Consider the following 26,262-nt stretch of genomic DNA (forward strand, 5'->3'; position numbering starts at 1 on the left):
GGGGCTGGCTGGCATGTGGTGCTGGGGGATTGAACCGTGGTCCCTGTGCTTTGCTAAGCTTGTTCTAAGTAGGTGCTTTAGACCACTGAGCCATCTCATCAGCCCCTAAATACGATGACTTTAAAAAACCAATCATGGTGCCAGTGAGGAAGTCCCCCTTGGTGTGATGATGTGCGTCACTGTGACCCTCCTGGTTGTGTGAGTGCCATGGGCTCTCAACGTTTCTGGCGTGGACTGAGGAGCTGCACTCCACAGACAATGGCCAGCCTCAGGATCTGGTCATGGCTGAGTCCACTCTTTTCCTGTCTGCATCTGAGACCCGCCCAAGAGAGGACTGATAACAAGTTGTAAGAAGAAGCAGGTGAACTTGCCACTGTAGTTGAAGTACTTATTTTTCTTTTCTTTTCAAGCAGTTTCCTTTTCAAAACACTGAATCTGTTAAGATGAAAAACTAGGCACCCAAAGAAATTGGTAAAGGGCTTTTATGCATCATATTTCCTTGGATTAAGTCTGTCATGAAGGTTATGATAGTAAGAAGTAAAATACATCATACTTTGGTGGTGTTAATCCTAGAAGGGATTTTTCTGTCTTTGTCTGGAAAAGCTGTGTATAAATTATTTAGTGAACACCATGTACAGCAATTAGGGTGTTTAACTGTATGTGCTCTACACCAAAGACAGCAAACCCTGGCCCTTCAGGTCCCTAGATTTGTAAGTAAAAGTTTTATTGGCACATGGCACCGTTTGTTTAAGGCCTGTCCATAGCTGCTTTTACACCATAATGTGGGAGCTAGTACTGTGATAGAGACTTGATCCTAAGCCTAAGAACATAGTGGACCAGACCCTTGACTTAGGAACTTAATTCCTTCTTGAGGTGCCATTGTAACTCAAGTTGGTTGTAAGTCAAGACTGTTTTTTCCCGTAAGAAATAATGAAAATACTCATAATGTGTGTTTTTTTTCCCAGGTTTCAAATACTTTTTTTATTTACTGTATTTGATGACTATAAATAAGTGTTTACACTATGGAAAAGAAAGTTAGCACAGTACATTTTCATGACTGGGGAATGGATTTTCTGAAGTCATCTTCAGTAGGGTAAAAACTTAAAAAAACAAAACAAAAAAATGGCCTGAATGTTGGAATTGATTTCTTTATATAAAGTCCCTTGTAGAAACAAAACAGAATTAAGACTAAAAAAAGGGGAGGGTAAAATTTTAGACAAGAAGAAGAAAGGAAAAGGAGAGAAGTTAAGAGGACTCATTGCTCCTCTGACTTCTCTTCAGCTTCCTCTCCAGGGTACTTGTTCTCCCCCTTCACAGAGAGAGCTTGTAGCTTTTCAGCTACTTTTTCCGCATTATCATTTTTGCCCAGTCCTTTCTTTTCTCTCTCTTCAATTTCTTTTCTGCATTCTTCAAACTTTGTTTTAAATTTTTGTGCATTCTCAGCACTTAGGAAGCGGATGGCAAGCAGCTTCAGCTTGGGATACTCATTGGCGAGGTCAGCGTAGGTATTCCAGACCCAGGCTCGGTCACTGCCAACATTTGGCTTTAGCTCCATCATAGGCATGATATAATGGTTGACGCAGATTTTCAGGGTCTTGTCCCTTCTCATGGGGAGGCAGATGGTTCCCTTAACCTTACGCTTCAGGAGTTTGACATCACCTGTGCCTCGTTCCTTCCAATCTGGACTGTCATTCTCTAAAGCAAATTGGAACAACTTTGCTCGCATGTTAAAGTTCCTCTTCATCTTCCTCTTGCGTTTTAATTTCTTGCTCAGAAAGAGAAACTATTGGTTCAAACTGGGGGTCATGGTTGGATTCGTCTGCATTCTCAGTGGAGGTAGCACGGTCCTCATGAGTATCCTTGGCGGCTGCCATTGGGGTGCGGCGGCAGCGGCTCGGCTAGCTCGGTCGTTGCTGACTCTGTGGCCTCTACTCATAATATGTTCTAAACCTTACAAAGCATCCTTTGCATAATGGAAAAAGGTTGTATAACCTGGATAATTTACCAATAATTTGCCTAGTATGTTTACCACACAGTTGCCAGATATGCCTAGTTTATCAGAAACAATGATTCCATTCTGTATTTGCCATTCAACCTGACATCTTTGGCTTATAGCAAGGGAGAATGGAATGAAGTTGGTTATGGTTTGGAAGGAGAATCCCCTTCCGTAAGAACTCTGAAAAACAGTTTGCTTACTAGAATACTGGTTTATTATAACTACTACTACTCAGAAAGAGCCGGATGGAAGAATTGGAAGGGCAGTGTGTGAGAGCAGTGTGGAGCTCCCCTCCAGGTAGCACCTTGGCAGCCCCTGCATGTGTCCACCAGCCTGAAAGGCCTCTGACCCCTATCATGAGGGTATTTATGGGGGTTTTATTATCTGGGCACAGACTGAGTCACTGACCAATAGTGACAACTCCGCCTGTAGCTCAGTTAGGGCTGATAGCGCCAGCCTGCTGTCTCATGCCAGCCTGCTGTCAGCCAGTTCTCATCCTTACACTAAAGAGGAGTCCCCAGCCACTAGACACCTCAGCAGTAAGAATTTTAGCTCTGTGATAGTATGGGAGTGGTGATCAAATGAATTTCCTGTTATGTAACAATCTAGATTCTAGAATCTAATGTGTATTTAAATGTCCATGATTGCCTCATCAATTTTAGTAATTTTATTCATGTCAGGATTGACAATTACTGGCAGTCTCCCAGAAAAGTTTCCCCTCTCAGCTGTTCTTAAGGTTGGTAAACACCTAACGTGCTGTTACTGTGCATGGTATTTTTGACTCATCCACGTGTTTGGTGAATGGTGATTATCTGTGAATTACTTCTGGGCAAAGGTGGGTTTTCCTCAGTATAGTAGTTAGCTTTTGGCTTCCCTCCATGGGTCACAGCACAGAGTGCCTTAGGCTGGACATTACGAAAGTTTGCAAAGCATTCTTCCAAACTATTTCTAAAGAATGTAGCTTCCTGAGCAGCCTCAGGGAAGGGCCTTGTTGCTTGATATTCATTACTTTACAGAATAGTTGTTGAGTGCTTGAAAGTCTAGAAGGCACAGTGCCTGCCTGACAAATGCAAGATCATGAGTCTGGTACCTGGTACCAAAAACAAAAGGAAAGAAAGTCGGGGAGGGGTTGCCGTACTAGATACACAAGCCCTGTCTTGGGAATGTGGAGTCATAAGTGGCCAAGTCCTTTATATTCAAGGTCATCCCCACAGGTAGGATTTCATCCTAAGTGTGTGTGGAACAAGATTGAGTTTACCATTCAAATGCTGTTTTGTCCAGAGACTGCTCCTATGTTCTGCTTTTCCTGTGGTGCTCCTGTGTGCTGACACTGTAAAACTGTTGCTAAGGACTGGGGCACAGAGGCCTCCCAGGCAGCCTGCCCTGTCAGTCAGCTTCAGGACCCAGGTCTGGAGCGGGTCCAGCGGTGCCCGTGTCCTTGCCTGTCACGTGTGTCCATGAGTTAGGAAGGCCTGTAGTAGTGAGCGATATAATGGGCGAAGCCTGAGTCTTACAGGTGGATACTGTTGGCCAGGCTTCTGGACCTCCAGGGAAGCTTAAGGGGGCTGCGGACTCACTCAGATTCGTCAGACCTTTTAGATGAAATTGCACATGAAATAGGCAGTTAGCAAGGGCTGGAAGCTCACACATAGATTTTTAAATGGTTTGAAATGGTGAAGATTATTGAGGTGACACTTCATCCTGAAACCCCAGGGGTGACCAATCTTGACTTGCACATTATCTTCCTGTTTGAGGTACCTAGAGGAACCACCTTTATGAGGAAAAATAAAAACAAGCAGGGCTGGGGAGATAGCTCAGCGATCTAAGCACCTGCATGGTAAGTGCAAGTACCCAGGTTCAATCCCTGGTACTGCATTTGTGCCAACCCTGAAAGCAGACGTGGTGGCACATGCCTGTAATCCCAGCGCTGGGGAGGCTGAGATAGGAGGATCACTATGAGTCTGAGCTGTTTAACAAGACCTTGTACAAAATAAATAAATAAGTGAACAAACAAGCAAGCAAAGTGGACTTCCATTTCCTTTTATCATTAGTGCCAAGTGTTCCCAGGTAAGGCCAACTAGAAAACAGCTCTAAGGCCTTGGGCTTAGTGTGTTCCCAAGCCTAAATCAGGCCTTCTGATTGGTTGGCTGATTAACTATACTCAGGAAGAAGGGAAGGGTGGGGCCAGCCCACAGCCAGAGGCAGGAGGCCAGAGCAGCCCCAGCCATTTAGCAGCCTGCAGGGCTGAGGCAGAGCTTGTAAAGAGCAGGTGGTATGGGGCTGGGGAGATAGTAGCGTAAGTACCTGCCTCAGAAGTGCGAGGTCCTGAGTTCGATTTCTGTAGCACACACAAAAGACAAGAGCAGGTGGTAGAGCCACTCCTTACCTAATCTGCATTTATATAATTGTTCCTATGGTTGGGTTCATGTGGTGTTTTGCTATTTTTTTCTCTTTGTTTCATGTAGTTTGTTTCTTCCTCCTTTAATGTCATTTGGGATGTGATTTGATTCCTTTTTTTTTTAAGAAAAGAAAAAAAAACTTCACTCTTAAAAATGATTTTCTTAGTGATTGCTCTGGGGATTATTATATGTTCTACTTTCCAGTGTGTATCCTTTCATTCCCTCCCCCTTTGTGATCTTATTGTCATAGATACTGCATCTAAATGCATTACAAACCAAATAGTGAAATGTTGTAGTTATTACTTTATACAGTCATCTTTCAAAAAACTAAGAGAAGTGAAGGAAAACTTCATATTTGTTAATTTTTATGTTTATGACTTTTGATGTTCTTTATTTCTCTGGATTCACTTGCCATGTGGTGACCTTTACAGTAATATTTTTCTGAAGAACTTCAGTATTATGCATAAAGTCTGCTAGTGGCAATTTCTGTTAGCCTGTCTTTACATGGGAATGTTTTTCTGTTGCATTCATTTTTCTTTTTTCTTTTTTTTTCTTTTTTTTGCGGAACCAGGGATTGAACTCAGATCCTTGCGTTTGCCAGTCAAGCGCTTATCCTATTGAGCCATCTCCCCGGCCCCTGCATTCATTTTTGAGGCTTGTTTTGCTAGGTGTAGAATTCTTTTTGTTTTGTTTTGTTTTCTGAAGTACCAGGGATTGAACTCAAGACTTTGCACTTGCCAGGCAGATGCTTATGCCACTGAGCTATATACCTGGCCCAAAGGTGTAGAATTCTTGGTTACCAGTTTTTCTCTTTCAAGAGAAAGAGTTGAGTTTTGGGGGTTTTTTTGTTTGTTTGTTTGTTTTTTAAGAGAAAATAGCTTTGCTCTTTCAACAGTATTTTTCTTTTGAATGTCATTCCACAGTTCTCTGACCTCTTGATTGGCAAGATACTTCAAATGTGAGTCTGCATTGTGTGATTTGCATATCCGATATTTTATTTTTATTTGTATTTGTATTTTAGGGAAGGGTCTACAGGGTGTTCAGGGTCTCCCTACTAGATTGGACTCAGTGATTCTCCTGTTTACAACCTCCCACGTGCTGGGATTTGCTGGGATTACAGGCACGCGCCACCAGGCACAGTCTCATTCACCATCTCAGGACACCCTGGGGCAGAGCTAGCACTGCAGGCCTGGGTTATGTTTTATTTTGATCTTCAGTAGATTAATTGTGGTGTTATCAGATGTGGATATCTTGGCTATGGGAGGCTGGTTGTCGTATTTGAACTCTTAATGTTTTCATCTAATTTGGCAAGTGTAGGGCTATTATTTCAATTGATTAATTAATTAATTAATGTGTTTATTTCCTTGTCTCTCCCCTTGCCTTCTGGGATGACTGTAATACTGATATTGCAGCTTGATGTTGCCCACGGGTCTTGGAGGTTCTGTCTACTCTTTTCAGGTTTCTTCTCTTTTGTAAGTTGATTTGTCGTAGCTCTGGAACCACCTGCTCCTGTGTGAGCACTGCTGCCAGGTGCTGTGAGAGTGAAGCGAGGCAGGCAAACCCTAGAGTGCAGTCCATCGGGGCTCTGGTATGCAGAAGTGAGTACCTGGGCGGTGGTGGCAGGTCCTGCAGGTGGCTTCACCCGAGCATGAATGACAAGCGTTGATCAGGAGGCACGTTTCTGGTGGCAGGGTCTGGTTGTAAAGCTCCACACAGCATTCTGGTGGTTCATTCTGTGTAGAGCTAGCTGGAGAGCTAGGCAGGAGAACAGACGAGGGTTCCTTCAAGGCAGTCATGGTGGGTACAGCTTGAGCTGGCTGTTCTTGTGTCAGGCCGAATCCTGTCTTCATGTACACTGATCACTCCATCTCCTAGGTCTTCTGAGCCCATCTTCTGTGCAGTTTTTATGTATTAAAATCTGTGTTTAGTTCTAACTGTTACCTTTCAGAATTGGTCTGTGTTCCACATCTGGAGTACTCAGTATCTGTTTTTTCTGAGTGTGGGTCACAGATTCTTTGAATATCTCACAATTTTGTATTGAATATTAAATATTTTAGTTGATATGTTGTAGCAACTCTGGATTCTGATTTATTCCCTATAAGAGTAGGGATGGTGGATTGCTTTTTGTTTTTTTCTTTTAAGTAACTGTCTTGGTCTAAATCTGAAGTTTGTCTACCCCCATAGGTCTCTACTTCGTCATATTTTCTTGTTATGCCTTTTTTTCCTCAGGGCTGCTACTCCTGTGCCTGCAGAGCCAAGGGGCACTTGCAGGTTGTGCTAAGGCCTGCACTTTCTGTAGCTAGGGCTATGTTCAGGGGGGTGCATTCAGCCTTTAGCCCAGGTTCATATCCACCAGCTCTTAAGTTTCCAGGGTCTGCCTGTGGGCTCCATTGCCGGCTGGTGTATTGGCATGCTGTGGCCTGTGCACCTGTGCACCACACCCTGTGGCCGGAATAGACATGTGGAGAGCTCTTCCCTAGACCAGTTGTTATGGTTTGTGTCTAGTTTTCCCCACAAAGTCTCTTGCAGTGACAGGGCAGCTTCTGGAGTTTTTGATTATTGTGGGTATAGATGTTGCATTTGCCCTGGGGCAGGTAATTTGCATTATAATGTAAGGAGGGAAGAGAAGCTAGCTAGCTGCCTGAGCTGTGGCCACTCCTTTTGTTCTCTGCTCTTTGCTGCTACCCTGAATGGCTGCTCTTTTCCCTCTGCCAGTCTGCCTTGGAGCCACCTGAGTATGGACTGAAACCTCCACTGACAGTGAGCTGGAACAAAAGACCTTTCTTTCCCTAATTTTGAGTGTTGGGTATATGTCTCAATAATGAGAGAAGAGTAACTGAGTTCCTGTAGTCCTTGGCTGGTCTGCCCATCTGCCTGCCCTTGGAGATGGCAGCTGCACAGTCTCCCCTTCCCTTGTGTGCAGAGATCCACTGTGAACAACCACACTTCAACCTAGCAGGCCCTTTTTGGCAGTGATATTGCTGGTTTTTGGGGCCTTTGTAGCTTTTGAATGAGCCAGAACAGCACAGAGAGAGGAGGTGCTAGGAAAAGACTTCCCAAACCCATGCTACTCGCATATGAGTGCTGGTGATCTCAGGAGCAAACAGCGTTCCATTTGCTCCTTTCGTAAGGCAGATGTGATTGTTTTTGGTGGTTTGGCCCACTTTTGTGGCCACTTTGAAGGAGGGGATGGTTGCCCTCCACTGCCCTGGGAAGGAGACTCCTGGGCCAACTATGTGGGCCCATCATGCTCAGTTAGTACTTTCCAGCAGCAGGCTGTGGGACTGCAGTTCTGAAGGGCTGGTGGCAGGCTTGCTAGGGCCTGGATGAGATCTACACTAGGTGGTGCCCCTGGGTACGTAATGACTGAGTAGATGTGACCGTGGGCCAAGCCTCCACTTGTGTGTGTCAAAACACTGTGTCAGAGTGAGGGCTGCGGATACAGGTGACTGTGCTGGAGGAGGGAGGCAACGGGGTCATCTTGGACAATCTGGGCAAGTAGTCTGCTAGCCCAGCATTCTGGGAGACTAAGGCAACCTCAACCCTGCCTCAGGATAAAGGACGGAGGTGAGGGCTGGGCAGTGGACTTCAACGCTCAGTGCTGTAGAAAAGCTTGCGTTGAAGCAGGGAATTGCACTGGTGAGTTGCACGGCATACTTGTGGCAAAGCACTAGGTGGTAGTAGTAGTATTCTAACGTCAAAATTGCAAGTGAGTGGAGCACACTGGGTAGAGTGGCAGCGGTTGTTGAACTGAATGATGGTGAGGGTGTGCTATTTACCATTCTCTTGTCTTTGGTGTATGTGTGCAAGTTTTCCTAATTCAGAGCAGAGGAGCCAGTTAACCAAGGCAGGAGTGTTGCTCCCAAGTGCCCATGATGAGATTTGGGAAAACCCGCTTATGTCTGGAAAGCTAAGGTGAATCAGTGAAAATTATTATAACTTTATAAGGGCCTGATAAGACACTTAGATAAAAGGTAAACACACAGAAACCTGTAGATGGCTTCCACAGAGGCTGTGCTGCCTGCCGGTATGCTGGAAGGGGCTGAGGCCCAGCATCAGCTGCAGTGACACACTACCTAGAAATATTCTAGCTCCAAGACATGTTCTGTGTAGTTTGATTGTGTAGATAGAAAGTTGACCTTCCCAAATTGGTTGTGTTTTAGTCTTGGTGAAAAGATAGTAAATTTCATTTAGCTGCTGCCAGGGAAAAGAGCACGTAAGAGCTTGTTGGACGAAAGTGAGATTGTTCGATCAGGCTCAAGTGGCATGGGCAGCTCTTGCAGACACCCTAGGTCGCTGAGGCCTGACAGCTGGTCAAGGCCACCAGGAAATGACCATAACACAGTGTTCCACCCTGTTGCAGTTGGAGCGGTGCCCGTCCTTTCCAAAGAAGCCAGCTCGGGGGAGAGGGGCCGTCGCTTCAGTCAGGTGAAGACTCCACACAACCCCTTGGACTCCAGTGCCCCACTGATAAAGAAGGGGAAACAGCGGGAGGTCCCCAAGGCCAAGAAGCCCACTTCCCTGAAGAAGGTATGTAGAGGGTTTGCACAGATGAGTTGCACATATCCATGTTTTTGGGTTTTTTGTTTTTTTTTTTTTTTTTCCACATATCCATGTTGACATCTCCCAGCGCTTAGATTTCCAGATTTTTGGGTTTATATTAAACAACGTCTAATCAAGTTGTGTTCATGCCTTGCTGGCAAATGCTTCTTCATTTGAGGAAATGGGCAGGGTAGAGTGTGTGAAGCAGGGATTGCTTCAGCCACCTGCTGGAAAAATGGGTTCTTTTGCTTTGTGGTGACAGGGACAAAAGATCAGAAAGGAGAGTTACCCTTCCCTCTTCATACTTCATGCCCTTGCCCCCGGCTGGTAATCTGTACACACTCTTGTGGGTCTCTCGTGGCCCTGTGGTGTGTGTTCTTGGTCTCTGCCTGAGGTAGGCGCCTAGAATTGGCTTCATAGCCCAGGTTCTCCTTGCCTGCTTTGCACAACCTTAATGCTTGGGGTCACTGTTGTTCCCACACTGGCAGAAGGGGCGTTCTGAGGACTGGGGTGCCTTTGTTGGTCCCAAAGCACAATCTGGCTGTTCAACACACTGAACTCAGGCAGCTGATTTTGCAGAAGAACTTGTATTTTAGGTACTGGTACTAGGGTGTTTTAATCATTTCTTTAATTTTGAAGATTATTTTGAAAGAACGGGAAGAGAGAAAGCAGCAGAGGCTCCGAGAAAATGCCTTGAGCCCAGCTGTGCCCAGTGATGAGGCACAGGATGCAGAGAGTGGTGCCGAGGAGCAGGCCACTGACCAGGCTGGCCTCACAGGTAGCGTGGAGTTTCTGTGCTTTGGTGCCTGAGGTGGGAGCTTCTGTGAGCATGGCGCTGTACGCAGCACACGTCCCCTCCACAAGTGTGATTCCTATGGTGCAGCAGGCAGCTCTGACCCAAGGAGGCCATGAGTGTGAACACCAGAAAGGGCAACTTGCCTGCAGATGCCTGAGCCACGCTGCTGTAGACGTGCATATGTCTGGCTTTGGCTTCATGAAAGGCACTGAGGAATCCAGCACCTGATTGAGGAATCAGAATAACCCAGAAACCTCTCCGCTGTGCCACGCCACACCCCTAGCCGTCATTGTTGTGCAGGGGAGGGTGGTGGTGGGGTTGAGGCAGTGCCCAGTTCCAGACTGCTAGAAGAAGGTTGCTGTTGATGCAGGTGTGTTCATGTGTGGCATTTTCCCTGGGAGCAGTATTGCCTTAGGTCAATACTGGAACTAGTTCAGTTCTTAGAACTGTCACAGGCTCCTCCCAGTTACACCCCAGTCTGGGGTGGGGGTGATACTGGCATTCCCATCCTTCCTGCCCTGAGCCTTGTCTCTGGAGCTTTGCTCCAGCTGGTGTGGGGAGAGTTTTGTGTTTCTGTCTCTGATCTGGTGGCCTGCAAAAGTTTCCTTTTTGGGATGGCAAGCTGTTACTGAACCACAACATGTGTTAAACGTACCTCAGGTTTGAGGTACTCACAGATATTTCATTTTTTGTTTTTCTCAGTGCTAGGGCTGAGCCACAGGGCCACAGCTGTGCCAGGCAAGTAACCCCTCCACTGAGCTGACCCCCAGCCCCGAGGCTCAGATGTTAAGAGTTTAGCTCTTATGCACTGTTTGCAAAAGGGATGGCCCCAAGCACTTCAGCATAAAAAACCCAGAACTGTAGCTCTGATTTTTAAAACTTCCTGATAGAAAGTTCTTCAGATCAGATTCCAGAACGAAAAGATGAATATGGCTAATGGACTGCACCCTTAAAACGTGGTTAAAATGGTAATTTTCCTGTATATTTTACCAGAGTAAAAAGAATGAATAAACAAGCTTAAGGGGACAGGAGAGGCTCATGTCCTGGAAACCAGGAGACTGTCTGTCTCTGTCAGCTTTTTTGCTTCTCCAGTGGCTCTGTTAGCCACCTGTTCTGCTGTCCCACAGCACTGTTGGGAGAGTGGCAGGTTGGTCAGGCACTGGTCACATCAGGGGGACTTCCATGAGCCAGTTCTGGGTGGGGGTCTTCACTGCACCCAAGGGCCCTGCAGAGATGTACAGTGACTTTTTCATCCCTGAAGTTTCAGGGGCAACAGAAGAATTGGCCTCCTCCACTCCTGTGGTTGCGGGGCAGTCAGAAGAGCCACCTGGTGCAGAGTTCCAGAAGGATGCTGAGGCCTGCCAGCCTGCACCTGACCAAGCTGCCTTCCCCAAGATCCACAGCCGCAGATTCCGGGAGTGAGTGAGCAAGTGCCTGCCTGCTGGGGCCTGGGAGAGGCTGGGCACTTGGGGTTGGATTTGGCACTAATTTCTCAACCTTACATGCACAGCACCAGAAGTCCAGGTAGTTAGACCATTCTGTACCTTAATCTTCCAGATTGAAAGTGGTCAGGTACCTAATTAGTTATGTGGTGGTCTGACCCTTATATTTCCTAGGGACCCTTATCTGGGGTTTCTGTCCTGCCAGTGATGATGAAAGAGGTGTCTTGGATCCAGGATTGCAGGGTAGAGGGGTGGTGAGGTGACAGTGATGTTATTGAGATTCGTCTTATGATTTCATTTCTCCATATAAGTTTTTAAGGGCAGGGTTCTTTGACCTTGCTTGTCTGCTCTCTTTCTGGGTAGTTTGTCCAGGCATTTGTGTTTGGAACAGAGAAGACACATGGAGGAGTGGCCGAGGTAGCAGCCTTCCACTTCCAAGGAATGGAAGGCAGGGCCTGTAGGTTTTTGTCCCAGTGTGGATCAGTGCCAGGAAGATGCCTCAGAGATTACCTTCCCCGGTATCATTCCAGGGTTCTGATGAGTGTTACTGTCCCTATGACTTCCTGTCCAGTGCTATTTCTGTTCCTTTTCTCTGGGGTAGATGGTTATAGGGCCGAGGGCCAAGTTCTTGGTGTCTGATGTTCCTTTCAGTTACTGCAGCCAGATGCTCAGTAAAGAAGTAGACGCCTGTGTGACAGAACTACTCAAGGAGTTAGTCCGCTTTCAAGACCGAATGTACCAAAAGGATCCAGTGAAGGCTAAGACCAAACGCCGGCTTGTGCTGGGGTTGAGGGAGGTTCTCAAACACCTAAAGCTCAAGAAGCTGAAGTGCATCATTATTTCTCCCAACTGTGAGAAGATACAGTCAAAAGGTAATACATGCCCTGTGCTGTTCTGTGGCACATGGGCTCCTGTAGCTGCCCTCATGCTTGAGTACCTCTGGACTAGCTGTGTCCCTAGCCCCAGGTCTAGCCCACATCCACATGGACTGTGCTGACATACTTTCAGATTTGCTTTGTATTGAGTGACTGGGGAGAGTCATGGCTACTCTTGCCACAGAGGTGATATGCTAGCAGCCGGGCCGCCCAGGCTCCCTGGGGCTGTACAGTGTATTAACAGCCCATCTGCCCATTCACTACCATGGTGGCTGTGTCTGAGTACTGTGCCATTTTGTCTGGACTGGAAGGTGCTTTTCATCAAATGGTAGGTGTTACATAAGGTGACAGCCCTCCTCTGCGATGGCTCCTATTTACCTTGTGCTTGGACCCTCTTGGCTCTCAGGGGATGTCTACATTATGTCCTCTCTCGTCCAGAGCAGTGGGCTGGAGTACAGCTCTGTGGTGGTCTCTTGCCAGCATCTGCTGGGCTTGCATCCCAGTAGTGCAGGACAGAAGTTGTAGGAGCGGAGTGGCCTTGCTGGCATGTACCCCTGCCTCACCTCGTCAGTGCTGGCAGAGGAGGTAGCATCTACGCACACCAGCCTTCCTTGGCCCTGCACCTTTCTCCTGCTGTGTAAACCTTAGCTCAGTCATAATCTTGGGGCTGAGCCACATGATCTTAGTGCTTGAATCCAAAGCTGGGAGGTTTTCTGGTATCTGAGGCCTCCACTGGCCAGCAGGCACAGTAGATGCCTCATGTCCAACTTGACCCTGTGCTTGCTCAGTGCAGGTACAGCAGCCCCGCTGACCTGAATCTGATGGGATTCCAGTGACCTGTCCCCTGGCTGTATGTTGCAGTGCCCACCCTTTCCAGGTCACTGGAGAGAACAAGCTGTTAGTTTTTCTGCTCTGAACAGGGTGAGCCTGCATAGCTGAAAGGGTCTCATAGTTACACAGCATTTGTTTAGGGGGAGGGCAGCTATGTGCTCTGGGCCTCCCACATACCCACTTTACCACTTAGCCCTCTAGCTACTTTAGGGCTGTTTCCTCCCATAGCTTCAAGCATGTGGCTTGCAGGCTGCTTGATCATTTCCTCTGTACTCGTTTGGTGACTTCCCAGCAGAATCATCCCCCAGCTTCCTAATGCTGGGATTCTAGTTCTTCTTTTGTGGTACTTCCACCCCTTATTACTGGGGATTGAACCTAAGACCTTTGCATTGAGCTACATACCCAGTCCCATTTTTATATTTTATTTTTGAGATAAGCTCTTGCTGTGTTGCCCATTTGGGCTTGAGCTTACAGTCTTCCTGTCTTAGCCTTCTAGAATGCTTAATATTTAACTTTGTATGCACTTAACATTAACCAAATAACCTATGGCCTCAGCCCACTGCTTTAGAGCTTTCGGATGTGGGGTACTCATTCTGGCTTCCTTGCCTTTTGTGCAGCTGGTCACCCCTCAAGCCCTTTTCTTCCACTCTGTTCTGGAGTAGACAGTTTTGGGGTATACCCTTGTTTTCTGGAGTAGGTGCTACTCTGGACCTTGGTTCTCTGCTCATCACCAGAAATCCCAGTGTGTGCCACTATGGGGTGGAGGCGCTCAAGCCTGGGAGGATCAGACTCACTCAGAGGGCTAGGGAAGCAGGGGTGGCAGAGATCCTGCCGGGACAGGTTCAGTGGGGCTTTGCACTAAGCCAATTCCCAGTGATGCTGCCCCAAGAAGCCCACTAGAAAAAGCTCAGCTGCAGGAGGGATTTGGGCTGCTGCCTAGATGAGCATGCCCTGGGATTGGCTTGTTCCCCCTCAGAGCTGGTTACATGCTTCTGGGAAAGGCAGGCTGAGCTCTCAGAGGTATGTTGTGTGAGGACCCTGTCTCATCTGAGGGCTGTGGCTGGGGGCTAGAGGCCTGCTGCCTCCTCAGTGCTGTCAGTGGAGTCTGTGCTGCATTCCCTCTTGTGCTGCCCATGCCTGAGCCACCCAGGACCCAGGTGTGGCCTGCCTGACCTGTCCCCACTGTGGCTTAGGTCCCCAGGCTAGCTCTGTTGCCCATGAGCATTTCTACTTCTAGGATTCTTACCTCCCAGGGATTCATGTCTAAACATTACAAAAGTGGATGAGTTGCCCTGGGCCAGAGTCCACTACCCCCCCTTGGGCATACCTTGCTCTTCTCTCCTGAAGGTCAGTGTTCTTCTTGATTGGCACCTTAAGGTTTGTTATGCACTTAGAAGTGTAATTTAGGTCTTCCTTTTGGTAGATTGCTAAGATAGCCAGTGGTTTGATATTTTACAATCAAGTTAGCCTTGAACTATGTTGAGGTAAATTTGTTTGCCTAGAATGGCATTTTTCTTAGTAATTGCAGCCTAAGATCATTGATTAGAGCTCAGCATTTTTTCTTGTTTTTCTGAGCTCCCCTGTTGCCCCCTGAAGCAGCCTTGGAGTGAGCATGCTTTCCTCTCTTTAATATCTTTCTCATTGAGGTTGTTCGAGTAAAGCAGCCTTGACTTTGCTGCTTTTGTTGGGATCCCTGAGTCTCCCAGGTTCAGTGAGCCCAAAAAGATCTACGTGCCCCAGCAGGCAGCTGAGCTTGCTGTGTCATTTACCATGGTAGAAAGCTGCAGAGCAATAGCAGCAAAGGGAAAAGACACCTAGAGTAGAGCAGAAAGACCAGGCACACACACCCCCTCTGTTGGCACATTCCAGAGCTCACCCTGAAGGAGAGGAGCTGGCAGTAGTGTAGCCACATGCCCACAGTGGAGGCACAGGGAACTTGTTACCAGCACCCAGCCACGTGCATAGAGCCCAGCCCAGGCGCCTGGCAGGCCTTCAGAGGGTGCAGGCAGGTCTGCGCTGTTGGGGTTCTTCCACACTGCACTGCAGTATTTAGTAAGAGCCCAGGCTGCCAACACTGGCAGAGGAAGACCCACCAGTGGGAGAACAGAGCAGGCTATGGAACTTAGCCTGTCTCATTGCAGCATCCCACCCTGCACCAGTCTGCTCTTTGCCAGCCTATCCAGAACTAGTGTGCTTCCTCTGAGGTCACATCTCCAGAGGGGTTTCCTCCTCACTTCCTGTGAGGCCACATCCCAGAGGGCCTGTGGACATGTCTTTTGTAGGGCAGGGTGGGCAAAAGTAAGGACCGTGGGTTTCAGAGTTAATCTCCATGCAGTGTCTAGGTCCCATGGTGTAGGGCAGGATGAGCATTTGACAAGTTTGCCAGTTGTAACTGTAGCAAAGACTTGTCTTTCTTCCATTGTTTTGGAGAAGTGTGCATGTATCTTGCAGATTCTGTCCCTGGCCTTGACAGGATGGGCATCAGTGACTGACTCCAAAGTCTGCCCGCTGCTTCCCTCAGTGACCTGCAGCTTCCACCCACACAGCTGCACCACCCTCTGGGGGAGTTGATTTGCATGTTTTGTAGGAGTGACGGTCAGCATTTTTTCACTTAAGAACTTTTTATTTTCTCTTAGTTCGTATTCTTTGTCTTTTGGTGAGTTGACCTTTTTATGTTGACTTTTGACTTGTACCTTTTATTAGAATAAGGGATAATAGTGGCAGGTATTTTTCTGATTTGTCATTTGCTTTTTAAACTTTTTTTTGGCCTTGTTAAATATTGTAAATATTGGTATTTTTCATTCTTGTTTTTTCTTTCTGCATCTAGGTTTTATTTCATTTCTCAACCTTCCTACTACAAGGTCATTAAAGAATTTTTGAAATTGTTTTAGAGAGCTGGCCAAATAGCTCAGTGGACGAAAGCACCTGTTTAGGCAGGCGCAGGGATGGGGTGGGTATTTGATCCCTGGCGTTCTCTGCCAGGCCTGCCCCTGCTCCTGGAGTGCACTGAGAGGGCGACTGAGACTGGGCGTGGTGTCTTGGGAGGCTGAAAACAGGAGGATCATGACAAGTCTGATCTGTAAGATCCAGTACTAAAATACAGTTTTTAAAAATATTTTTTTCTGCTTGTTTAATGTTTCTGTATGTTTAAGTAGCTGCATATCAGTGTAAGATGAATCTAGCTGGATCTTTGCAGAGGCCTACTGCACCCCACACCTCCCCAAGATCTTTTCCCTAATAAGTGGAAGTGTCCCATGCTAGCTTGCTTATCGCGCATTCCAGTTGCTCCTGGACCCGCTGCCTGTGGACTGCATCTCCTTGTTGGTAGTATTGAGCTTTATAGCAAGCATGGAACTTGGCAATGCTAGCCTCATATTTTGCTTATTTTTCATTTCAAGAAATCCTGCTTTGTAATAAGCTTAAATCTTAAAAGGTTGGAGTTAATGTAGAGTTGGCATTTTATCATCTTAGATTGTCCTCTCCAGAAGCACAGAGGCTTTTTTTGCATAGATGCTCTGGTGTTAATTAGCATGTGGAAGTTGTGCTGTAAATCTTTCAGGTTGCTGAATAAATGTGTTCGTGCTGAGGCAGTCTGTGATGGGGCCTCTGTCTGCTGTGGAGCTCGGCTGTCCTTGAGCCCCAGACCCTCATCTCCTGCCCTGGGAGTGCTCCCTGCTGCCCTGGGGTGCTTTCCCCCTACCCTGCTGTGCGTTCACCTTGGCTCCCCAGGCAGGAGGAGACAGTGAGCCCCTGGAAGCCAGAGCCCTGCCAGAGGGGCCATGCAGGGTGAGGAATTCTCTTCTCTGGGCCTCTGGTCTCATGTGTAAGTGGGGCTCACATCTGCCTTTGAGGGTTTGGGGTGGGACCATGTGAAGGCGCTAATCTGTGGCCTGGCAGGAAGAGTTGTATAGTGCTAGCCAGCGCTTAACTTTGCTGTAGCGTTGTGCAGATGCACAGGATGTTGTTAGACTCTGGGGGTGTCTCTTGGAGAGTGGTCCTTTCATGTGGCCAGCACCTGTACTCTGGGGAAATTCAGCAGACTGCAGAGTTGGTGTAGAGCTTTAGGCAGTATGTCTGCTGTCCAGTCAGTCAGGCTCAGCTGCAGCCTCTGTGATGTGATAAGATGATCCTTATCTTCTGACCAGGTGGGCTGGACGACACCCTGCACACCATTATTGATTGCGCCTGTGCGCAGAACATCCCCTTTGTGTTTGCTCTCAATCGCAAGGCTCTGGGGCGCAGTTTGAACAAAACAGTTCCTGTCAGCGTCGTGGGCATCTTCAGCTACGATGGGGCGCAGGTGAGATGGGGTCTGAGCCAGATAGGACCTGGAGGAGGTGGTCTCTGTTCCCCTATGGTATAGGCTAATTATTCTGCTATGCTGGCTCTGGGGAGATGCCTTCAATGAGGTAGGAACTTCTCATAAAACAATGGCTTTAGTTTCTTGACAGTGCTACATGCCTGGCCCTGAATCTGGCATTGGGCTGACAGTCAGCAGGTGTCTCAGGAGGTGGTCCACTGTGGGCTCTAGGTGGTGCCCCTGCAACAGGCCCAGAGGCTTGTTGCCATTTTCTCTGTGGTATGCAGGGACCAAGGGTCATTCTGGGATGTTAACCTGTGTGCTCTCACTTGTGTCCAAGGACCAGTTCCACAAGATGGTTGAGCTGACCATGGCAGCCCGGCAGGCATACAAGACCATGCTTGAGAATGTGCGGCGGGAACTGGCAGGGGAGTCTGTGCCTCAGATGCCTCCCAGCCCACCCTCAGAGGGCCCCAGTGGCTCTGTGGAGGACACCCCTACAGAAGAGCCCCAATACAGTGAGTGGTTAGGATGCGGGGCTATAGGGGGAAGGCACTCTGTGGCTTACATGGGGTCCTCAGGAAAGCACCCTGGCATCCATGGTGCCAGACACACTGCAATAGGACCTGAGAGGTCCAGACTGTGGCCTGACAAGACTTGGGAAACTATGAGGGCCTGAGACAGATATCTGTCCCAGATGAGTATCACCCACACGTCACCCAGAGGATAGTCTCGAAGGTAGCACACTTAGGAATGTTTTGGGAGGCCAAGTGGAGTCTCAAAGGGTGCTCTCCAGGGTATGGCTGAGGTTGCTCACTGAGGGATCCCAGTAGGCTGGGAGGCGGGCAGAGCCTGCTCTGAGCAGGGGTAGCGTCTCCCCACTGGCTTCCTGGGAAGAGGGGTTTCTGACTTGTCTGCCCCTCACTGCTGTTTCCTGTTCCAGTTCAGGTTTGGAGAAAGCATCTGGAAGCATACAGTTGCTGCACCCTGGAGCTGGAAGAATCCCTGGAGGCCTCAACCTCTCAGATGAGCAACTTGAATTTATAAGGAGAGATTTCTTTCCTATATGTCTGTGTATTGTGAGTAAGGAGCAGGGAAGCTTCAAAAGACATCAGGGCTGTTCTTTTCAGTTTTTCACTGACCTTCTGTATTTTGTATGGCTATTGAATTTGGAAATTAACCTCCACAAAAGACACACAAAATGGTGGTTGTGAGGCTTCAGAGGTGGGATTCCACCTGCTGCCAGCTGCAGTCTGGAGAACACTGGAAATGCATCCTTGAGCACCTCAGCTGCTGGGGCCTCCCCTCTACTGCCGCGTGGCTGAGCCTAGACTGTCACAGAGGCAGGCAGGGGCAAGGGCTGGGAGGAGCTGACTCTCGCAGGGATGCTGACATTGGAACAGAGGGCAGTGGGCATGGGCCCTTTCTCAGGGGCATAGCTCTTCAGCTTAACAGTGGGGAGGAGTTGCTAAAATGAGCCTCAGAAGGAACATTGGTTTTCTAACCTGCGACTTTTTGACATCAGTTACTGGTTTTGGTCTGTATTTCCAAAGAAAGGGTGTGTATTCAGGTTGCTAGATTTCAGCTTAGTTAACCTACTAATCTTCCTTTTTTAAATGAACATATTGTGAATGTGATTTCTGTCATGGAGCCCAAGGGGCAGAGCTTACTTGCATATTTTCCCTGTAAGAAAGCGGGTTTATTTATTTTGAATAAAGAGTGATTATTTAATTTCATTTCAGACTCTGATGCTTTTAGCCTTGTCAGTGGTCTCAGTCATCTGGTTACTCCTGCATCCTGAATTGTCCCTGTGAGACACTTGTCTCTGACCTGGTGGGGCTGAGCCAGGCAAGATGGCCATGTGCACCAGCTCTAGCAGTGGGCCCTGCTGAAGTGTCAGGGCTAAAGGGGCCTTTCGGTCCCAGTCCATTCTTGCATTCCCTTCACCAAAGCTGGTGGTAGAAAAGGTTTTCATTTCAGCGTGTCAAGCAAGCAGGTCCTGTACTGCTTTGGTTTTGTAGCTCCTGTTCAGTTCATTACCACCAGACACTAGTGGCCCAGATCACACTGCACAAATGAGTCAGAACAGTGTGCTGTGGGCAAGGCTGGCAGTGTGCCACAGGGTGCTTGTGGTGACCACCTTCAGGATCTGTGTGGCCAGCACGTGGCTGGCTGGGGTGTGTTCTTAGGTAGTATGGGACACATGTGTGGCCAGCCAGGTCAGCAAGATAGAGGAAGGCATCTTTTCTGCCTACCCCTGATCAAGAGCCAGAGCAGGTTGATGTGGTACGTTTGAAAATAGGAGCTCATGTGAGAATAAGAGCTCCATGTGTACTTTATGGGGAAAAAATTAAATAGCCTTTGAGCTATACTCAGTAGGTAGAATTTTTACACTTGATCAGTCAAAAAATTGTTGGGGGGCCTGCCCCTTAGCTCAGGTCTTTAAGTGGCTGCTTCAACAAAGCAGTCAGGCTCAGGTCGCTGTGGTTCGATCCCCACAACTCAAGTCAGCCAAACCTGGCCTGAAGGCATTTGGAGCAAAAAAAAAAAATTGTTTTAGTTTCTCTTGGAGATGCGGTCTACTCAAATGCCCTTCTTGGAGGGCTCCAGGTCTGTGGTACCTGTGGTGCTCAATTTGGCTTAAATGTGGTAAAGTAGAGATTTGGGGGTGGGGGCTGAGCACAACAAATGTGCAGTTCTTGTATTAACATGTGCAGAGTCCCAAGTCCTCCTCGGAGCTACAGTCCCCACCAGGAGACCCGGTCACCGAACCTCGAATGTGTTCCCTATCTTATAGAGCATGTGCATCCACTGAGTCACCTCAGGGAGAATACCATGGGAAGCACCCTAGAGCTCACAAAATTCACTCAGCACTGCTGCACTTGAATGTACTCCTTCGAGCCCCATGAATGTGAGTGGACAACTCACAGAAGAGCCTCCTGTTACATGTCCTTGACAGTTCTGTGAGCAAGATGATGGCCCTCATCCAGATGGGTGGGCAGGCACCTGGCAGCCTCCAAACCACTCCAGGAGACAGGGACAGAATGTGCACAGGCAACCAAGATAACTCTACTCACAACTCCTCATCTCCAGGATCCTCTTTCACTCCAATGCATGAAGGATCATGTAAGAACCAGTGTGCTTTTTTCATGGGAAGATCTCAGAATTAAGGTGTGGAGCAGGCTGTGCTCACATGGCTAAAGAGAGAACCAGTACTTCATGACAGCCATGGTCCTACGAGGAGCTCAGCTCTCAGTTTTTTTTTTTTTTTTTTTGTATTTATAGTACAGGGTCTACAGGGTCTCACTACAGATCAGACTCAGTAATTCTTCAGCCTCCCAAGACCTGGGATTACAGGCACACCCAGTCTCAATCTCTGTCTCAGCCGCCCTGGGGTGGGGCTGGCACGGCATGCTGGGAATTAAACCCCAGTCTCTGCCTCTGCCTAAGCAGGTGCTTTAATCTGCTGAGCTATCTGGCTGGCCCTCTTCTTTTTTTAAGTTTAAAACAGGTAAATCAAAATTTCATAACAAAATAATAGAACAATAGCAATTAATACATGCATGTTCTCTTTAAAGCAATTACTCAGAGTATAAGATATGGACATTAAAATTTCTCTAATTGGTATTAGCACAAACCTTTTCAATGATTAAGAGACACAAATAGGGCTGGTGAGATGGCTCAGTGGTCTAAAGCACCTACTTACAACAAGCTTAGCAAACCACAGGGACCACGGTTCGATCCCCCAGCACCACATGCCAGCCTGCCCCGCCCCCTGGGGGGCTGAGCTGGCCACACACACACACACACACACACACACACACACGCATAAATAAATAAAATTAAAAAAAAAAGACACAAATAGTATAACTGACTTGTATTTTTTCTCCTTCTGTCCTTTCCCCTTTCACCCATCCTAGTTTCTTTCTTTTTGAACAATTTCTTCCCATTTCATAATACCTATTGTATATTTTAGACCTTATTATTGAATTTCTCACACAAGGGAGACATTATGAAGTTTACATGAGTCTGGTTTATTTCACTTATGAATATGGTCTCAAGTTACATTCATTTACTTATAAGTTTCAAGGGCCAAGGAGATAGCTCAGTAGAATAAGTGCTTGCCTGGCAAGCACAAGATCCTGAGTTCAATCCCCGGCACCACAAAAAAAAAAAAAAAATGCTTTTGGGGCTGGAGAGATGGTGGAATAAGCGCTTCCCTGGCAAGCACAAGGGCCTGAGTTCAATCCCTGATTCTGCCAAAAAAAAAAAAAAAAAAAAAAGTTTCAGGGCTGGCCAAATAGCTCAGCAGATTAAAGCGCCTGCAAGCAGGTGCAGGGATCACAAGTTTGATCCCTGTGCCTGCCATGCTTGGTGACTGTGCCTGTAATCCCAGCTCTTGGGAGGCTGTAAACAGGAGAATCACTACGAGTCCGATTTAGTAGTGAGACCCTGAACACCCTGTAGACCCTTCCCTAAAATACAGAAAATAAATAAAAGTTTCAGGGCTGGGAGATAGCTTAGTAGCACAAGGTCCTGAGTTCAATCGCCAGTACCACAAAAAAATAGTTTCCAATTTATCCTTTATTGCTAAGTATTGTTCCATTGTATAAAAATACCACATTTTCTTCATCCATTTCTTGTTGATGTGCATTTGAGTTGTTTCCAAGATCTAACTGTGACCAACCATGTTGCTATAAACATAGGTGCACATATTTGCTGTGGTATGATGTTTTGAATTGTTCTGAAAAGATACTCATAAGGGGAATATAGTTGGATCAAATGGGACCTCTGATCCTAGCTTTTTGAGGAATCACCATACTGATCTCTGTGGTGGTTGTACCAGTCTGTACTCCCACCAACAGTGGAGATGTTGATTTCTTGATGGTTGCCATTCTTTCTGGGGTGAAATGGAATCTCAGTGTTATTTTAAATTGCATTTCTAGAATGACTAGTAATGGTGGCCATTTTTTCATATATTTGCCACTTGTATTTCTCCATCTGAGAAGTACACATTCATCTCAGATGCCCATTTTTGTAATAAGTCCTTGAATGGGTTGGAGGACGTGTGCTTTTTTTTCCCCCCTCCTCCGATTCTTTATATATTCTATATAGAGGTCTTTTGCCTGAGGTACAATTGGCTAAATTTTTTCCCACTCTTTTAGGTATCTTTTCACTTTATTAGTGATTTCTTTTGATGTACAAAAAGAGGCTTTTTAATAAGAGGAGATCCCAACTATTGATTTTGGAAGTATTTCCCGTACTGTTTTATTTTTGGTTTGTTTGTTTTAGGAAAGGGTCTACAGGGTGTTCAGGGTCTCACAACTAGATCAGACTCATAGTGATTCTCCTGTTTACAGCCTCCCAAGTGCTGGGATTACAGGCAGGTGCCACCACACCCAGTCTTAATCGCTGTCTCAGAACGCCCCGGGGACAGGGCCGGCACAGCAGGCACAGGGATCAAACCCGTGGCCCCTGCACCTGCTTGCAGGTGCTTTAATCCACTGAGCTATTTGGCCAGTCCTCAGTTTGGGTTTTGTTCATGAACTCTCTGCCTATACCTATACCTTCAAGATTTCTACCTACTTTTCTTTCCAGTAGGCTTAGTGTTTCTGTTTTAATATTTAGATCTTTGAGGGCTGGCGAGATAGCTCAGAGGATTAAAGCACCTGCTTTGGCAAATGCAAGGACCAAGGTTTAATCCCAGGTCCTGTATGCCACACTGCCCCTGCCCCCGGGGTGTGCTGAGCCAGTGACTGGGTTCCAGGCGTAGTGGTGTATACCTGTAACCCAGTCCTGGAGAGGCTGAAAACAGGAGGATCACTACAAGTCCGAGCTGCATAATGAGACCCTGTACCAAATACATAAAACTATATTATATTAGATCTTTGATCCATTTTTACTTCAGTGCATAGTGATAGACAGGTCTAGTTTTAGTCTTTAGCATATGGAGAACCAGTTTTTCTAGTACTATTTATTAAAAGATGTTATCTTTCTTCCAGTGAACATATTTGGCCCTTTCATTAAAGATAAGTTGGCTGAGTGTGTTTATAATTGTGACTGCATTTTCTAATCTGTTACACTGGTCATCAGGTTTTTTTGGTTTTTTTGCCAGTACCATGCTGATTTTAATCATAGTAACTTTATAGTATAATTTCAAGTCAGGGGGGCTGGTGAGATGGCTCAGTGGTCTAAAGCACTTATTTAGAACAAGCTAAGCCAAGCAAAGCACAGGGACCTCGGTTCAATCCCCCAGCACCATATGCCAGCCCGCCCCGCCCCCTGGTGGGTTGAGCTGGCCACACACAAAATAAATAAAATAAAAATAAAAACAAAATAAAAAATTTCAAGTCAGGGACTGTGATACCTCCTGTCTTGACTTTGTTGGCCAGGATTGTTTTTGCTATTCTAGGTCTCTTCTGGTTCCAGATGAATTCTAGGAGTGTTTTCTCTAGATCGGTGGGATATTCTAATGGTATTTCCATCAGAGTTGCATTAAATCTGTAAGAGTTGGGGGAGTATGGTCAGTTTCACTGTGTTCTTCCTGCCCACAAGCAGGGGATATCTTTCCATTTTCTGATATCTTCTTGCTCTCCTTTTTCAGAGAACTGTAATGTTCAATGTGTAGATCTTTCATGTTTTTTGTTAGATTGATTCCTAAGTATTTCATATTTTGGATGTTATTTTGAAGTGTTGTGGCCCAAATTTCTGTCTTAGTGAGTTTATTATTTGTGTACAGGAATGCTACTAATTTTTGAGTGTTAACTACCCCTTTATACTACTAAATTTGCTTATTAAATCTCAATCTTTTGGTGGAGTTTTTGGTGTCTTTTTATAGAAGACACCATGTAGAGTATCATGTCATCTCATAACTTGACTTACTTTCCTATCGTTCTTTTTATTTCTCTTGCTTGGTTGCTCTGGCTAAGGTGGTGATAATGGACATTTTGTTTTGTTCTTGACTTTATAGTGAAAGCTTTGTTTTTGACCATTTAGTGTAATGTTGTCTGTTGCTTGTCATAGATGGCTTTTATCAGATGGATATAAAGACCATCTATTCCAATTTTCTATAGGGTTTTTATTATAAGTGAGTGTTGGACTTTATGAAAAGTTTGTCCTGCATCTGTTGAAATGGTCATATGAATGTTGTCTCTGGCTGTGATGATAGGGTGTGTTGTGTGTTCCACTTATTGATTTGCATATATTGAACCATCCCTGTATCAGTCTGATGACTCCCACTTGGTCATGGTGTGTGGTCTTCTTCATGATTTGTTGCATTTTGTTTGCTAGTATCTTACTGAGAATTTCTACATCTCTGTTCATTAGGGACACTGGCCTGTAGGTCTCATGTTTGGTTGGAACTTTCTCTGATTTTGTATCAGGGTAATAGCTGACTCCAAGAAGGAGTTTGGGAGAATTGCTTCCCATTTAAGCTCATTAAGAACTTTGAGGAGTATTGGCATTAAATCTTTTCTAAGTTTCTTAGAGAATTCAGTAATGAACCCATCAGGACCTGCACTTTTCTTTTTTGGCCAAATTTTAATTTCATTAACTGATACTGGGTTTTTCTTTTTTTCCGAACTGGGGATTGAACTCAGGCCCTTGCATTTGCCAGACAAGCACTTATTCTACTGAGCTAACTCCCCGGCCCCCAAGTTATTCATAATTTTTATCTTTTTTCATAACTGTCTAGGAATCTGTGGATTTCTTGTGTGTTTCCCAGCCTATGAGAGTAAAGATTTTCAAAGTTACATATTGATGATCTGAATTTCCACAGAATCTGGAGTATTTTCACAGTTTTCATTCCTCAGTGCATAAATTTGAGTCTTTTCTTTCCTTTATTTTTAATCATTTATTTATTTATTGGGTACAGGGTCTCGCTATGCAGCTTGGACTTGTAGTGACCCTCCTGTCTCAGCCTCCCTAGCACTGGGATTACAGACGTATGCCACCATGCCTGGTTTTGGTGGTCTCCACGGCATGTCCGGGGTTCTGGGACCAGCACAGCATGCAGTACTGGGGATCAAACCTGGGCCCTTGCATTTGCCAGGCAGATGCCTAGACCACTGAGCCATCTCCCCAGACCCTTACTTCCTTTCTGGATAAGGTTGGCTAAGGGTTTATCAGTTTTGTTTATTCTCTCAAAGAACCAGCCCTTGTATTCATTAATTCCCAGTCCCGTGCACCACAGGCTCCTCCTGGCCCTTGCTCAGCCCTCTGTGTTCCTTTCCCCTGGCAGATCTCCATCCTCTGGGGTTGGGTCGCTTGTTGCAGGGTAAGGTGAGACGCTGTGGTCCTTTGCTGTACTGCCTCCAAGCTGCTCAGTCCCAGTTCTACTCCTCTCCCAAGGGGGAGTGCTGCCTTCCCACTGTTCGCTTTACAGGGTCCACTGCCACCTGCCTCCCCTGTAGTCTGTCATGTTGCTGATGCAGCGGGGTGCTGTGGGTGCCTTTCTGTTCCTGACCTCAGTGACAGGACAGCCTGGGCTGCACAGTCCTGTGGTCCAAGGTGTTTTATTCCCTCTGCCTCTTTCCACAGGACACAGGGGCGGGGATGGCTGTTCCATTTACTGCTCACCACTATAGTCTTTAATCTTGTTCCTCGAGGTTCCATTCAGCTCTGTGGTGCACAAAATGGTAGGGAAGAAAAGGAAGAAACAAAACCAACCAACCAACCAAAAAATGAATCAGTCTTCAGGAAGGGAGCAGTTCACTTACTCCTTTGTATGGGAGTTTACTTCTGTTGGCAGAAGAGGAAGGGGACCTTGTATCCCAAGTCTGTCCTGTACAGCTTGACTTAGCCACACTATTTAGTATCATTTTGTTTGTTCTTTTAAGCTTCCCGGTATGGCAGGCAGTCGTCCTGAGCCAGTGACCCAGGCGGGTGGGTGGCTGGCTGGCCATTTCACTAAGTCCTTTATCTGTGTTTTGCTTGATCTGAGAGTCTCACTGCAGGTTGAATTTTGCTTTCAGAGTGTATGTCCTCCGCTTTCTTTTAGCTACCCGTTTTTAGTTGAATTTCTCTGAGTAGCTCTGAACGAGGCTTCTTCTCAGTTCAGCCATGTTGTCTCCGCCTTGGCTT

At 46.6% G+C, this 26,262-nt stretch overlaps 1 protein-coding gene and 1 pseudogene across 7 annotated transcripts in view; one reads left to right on the forward strand and one right to left on the reverse strand.

Annotated features, from left to right (window-relative positions):
• The window catches only part of Secisbp2 (SECIS binding protein 2), a 40,644-nt gene extending 21,727 nt beyond the window's left edge, over positions 1-18,917 (forward strand). For 5 of the 7 annotated variants that reach the window (XM_023704210.1, XM_023704207.1, XM_023704211.1 and 2 more), the window contains 7 exons: positions 8,759-8,925; positions 9,577-9,715; positions 10,995-11,151; positions 11,827-12,047; positions 17,027-17,181; positions 17,522-17,699; positions 18,125-18,917. In XM_023704210.1, the coding sequence (XP_023559978.1) occupies positions 8,759-8,925; positions 9,577-9,715; positions 10,995-11,151; positions 11,827-12,047; positions 17,027-17,181; positions 17,522-17,699; positions 18,125-18,228 (1,121 nt within the window). In that variant the 3' untranslated portion in view covers positions 18,229-18,917. Of the gene's footprint in view, positions 1-8,758; positions 8,926-9,576; positions 9,716-10,994; positions 11,152-11,826; positions 12,048-16,440; positions 16,668-17,026; positions 17,182-17,521; positions 17,700-18,124 lie in introns of those variants that run through there. The other 2 variants (XM_023704208.1, XR_002818730.1) reach the window with 2 other exon arrangements.
• On the reverse strand, positions 1,256-1,874 carry LOC101583857 (annotated as a pseudogene).
• Positions 18,918-26,262: the final 7,345 nt, after the last annotated feature.

Source organism: Octodon degus, unplaced genomic scaffold (genome assembly GCF_000260255.1).
Source record: "Octodon degus isolate 3935 unplaced genomic scaffold, OctDeg1.0 scaffold00192, whole genome shotgun sequence".
Taxonomy (NCBI): domain Eukaryota; kingdom Metazoa; phylum Chordata; class Mammalia; order Rodentia; family Octodontidae; genus Octodon; species Octodon degus.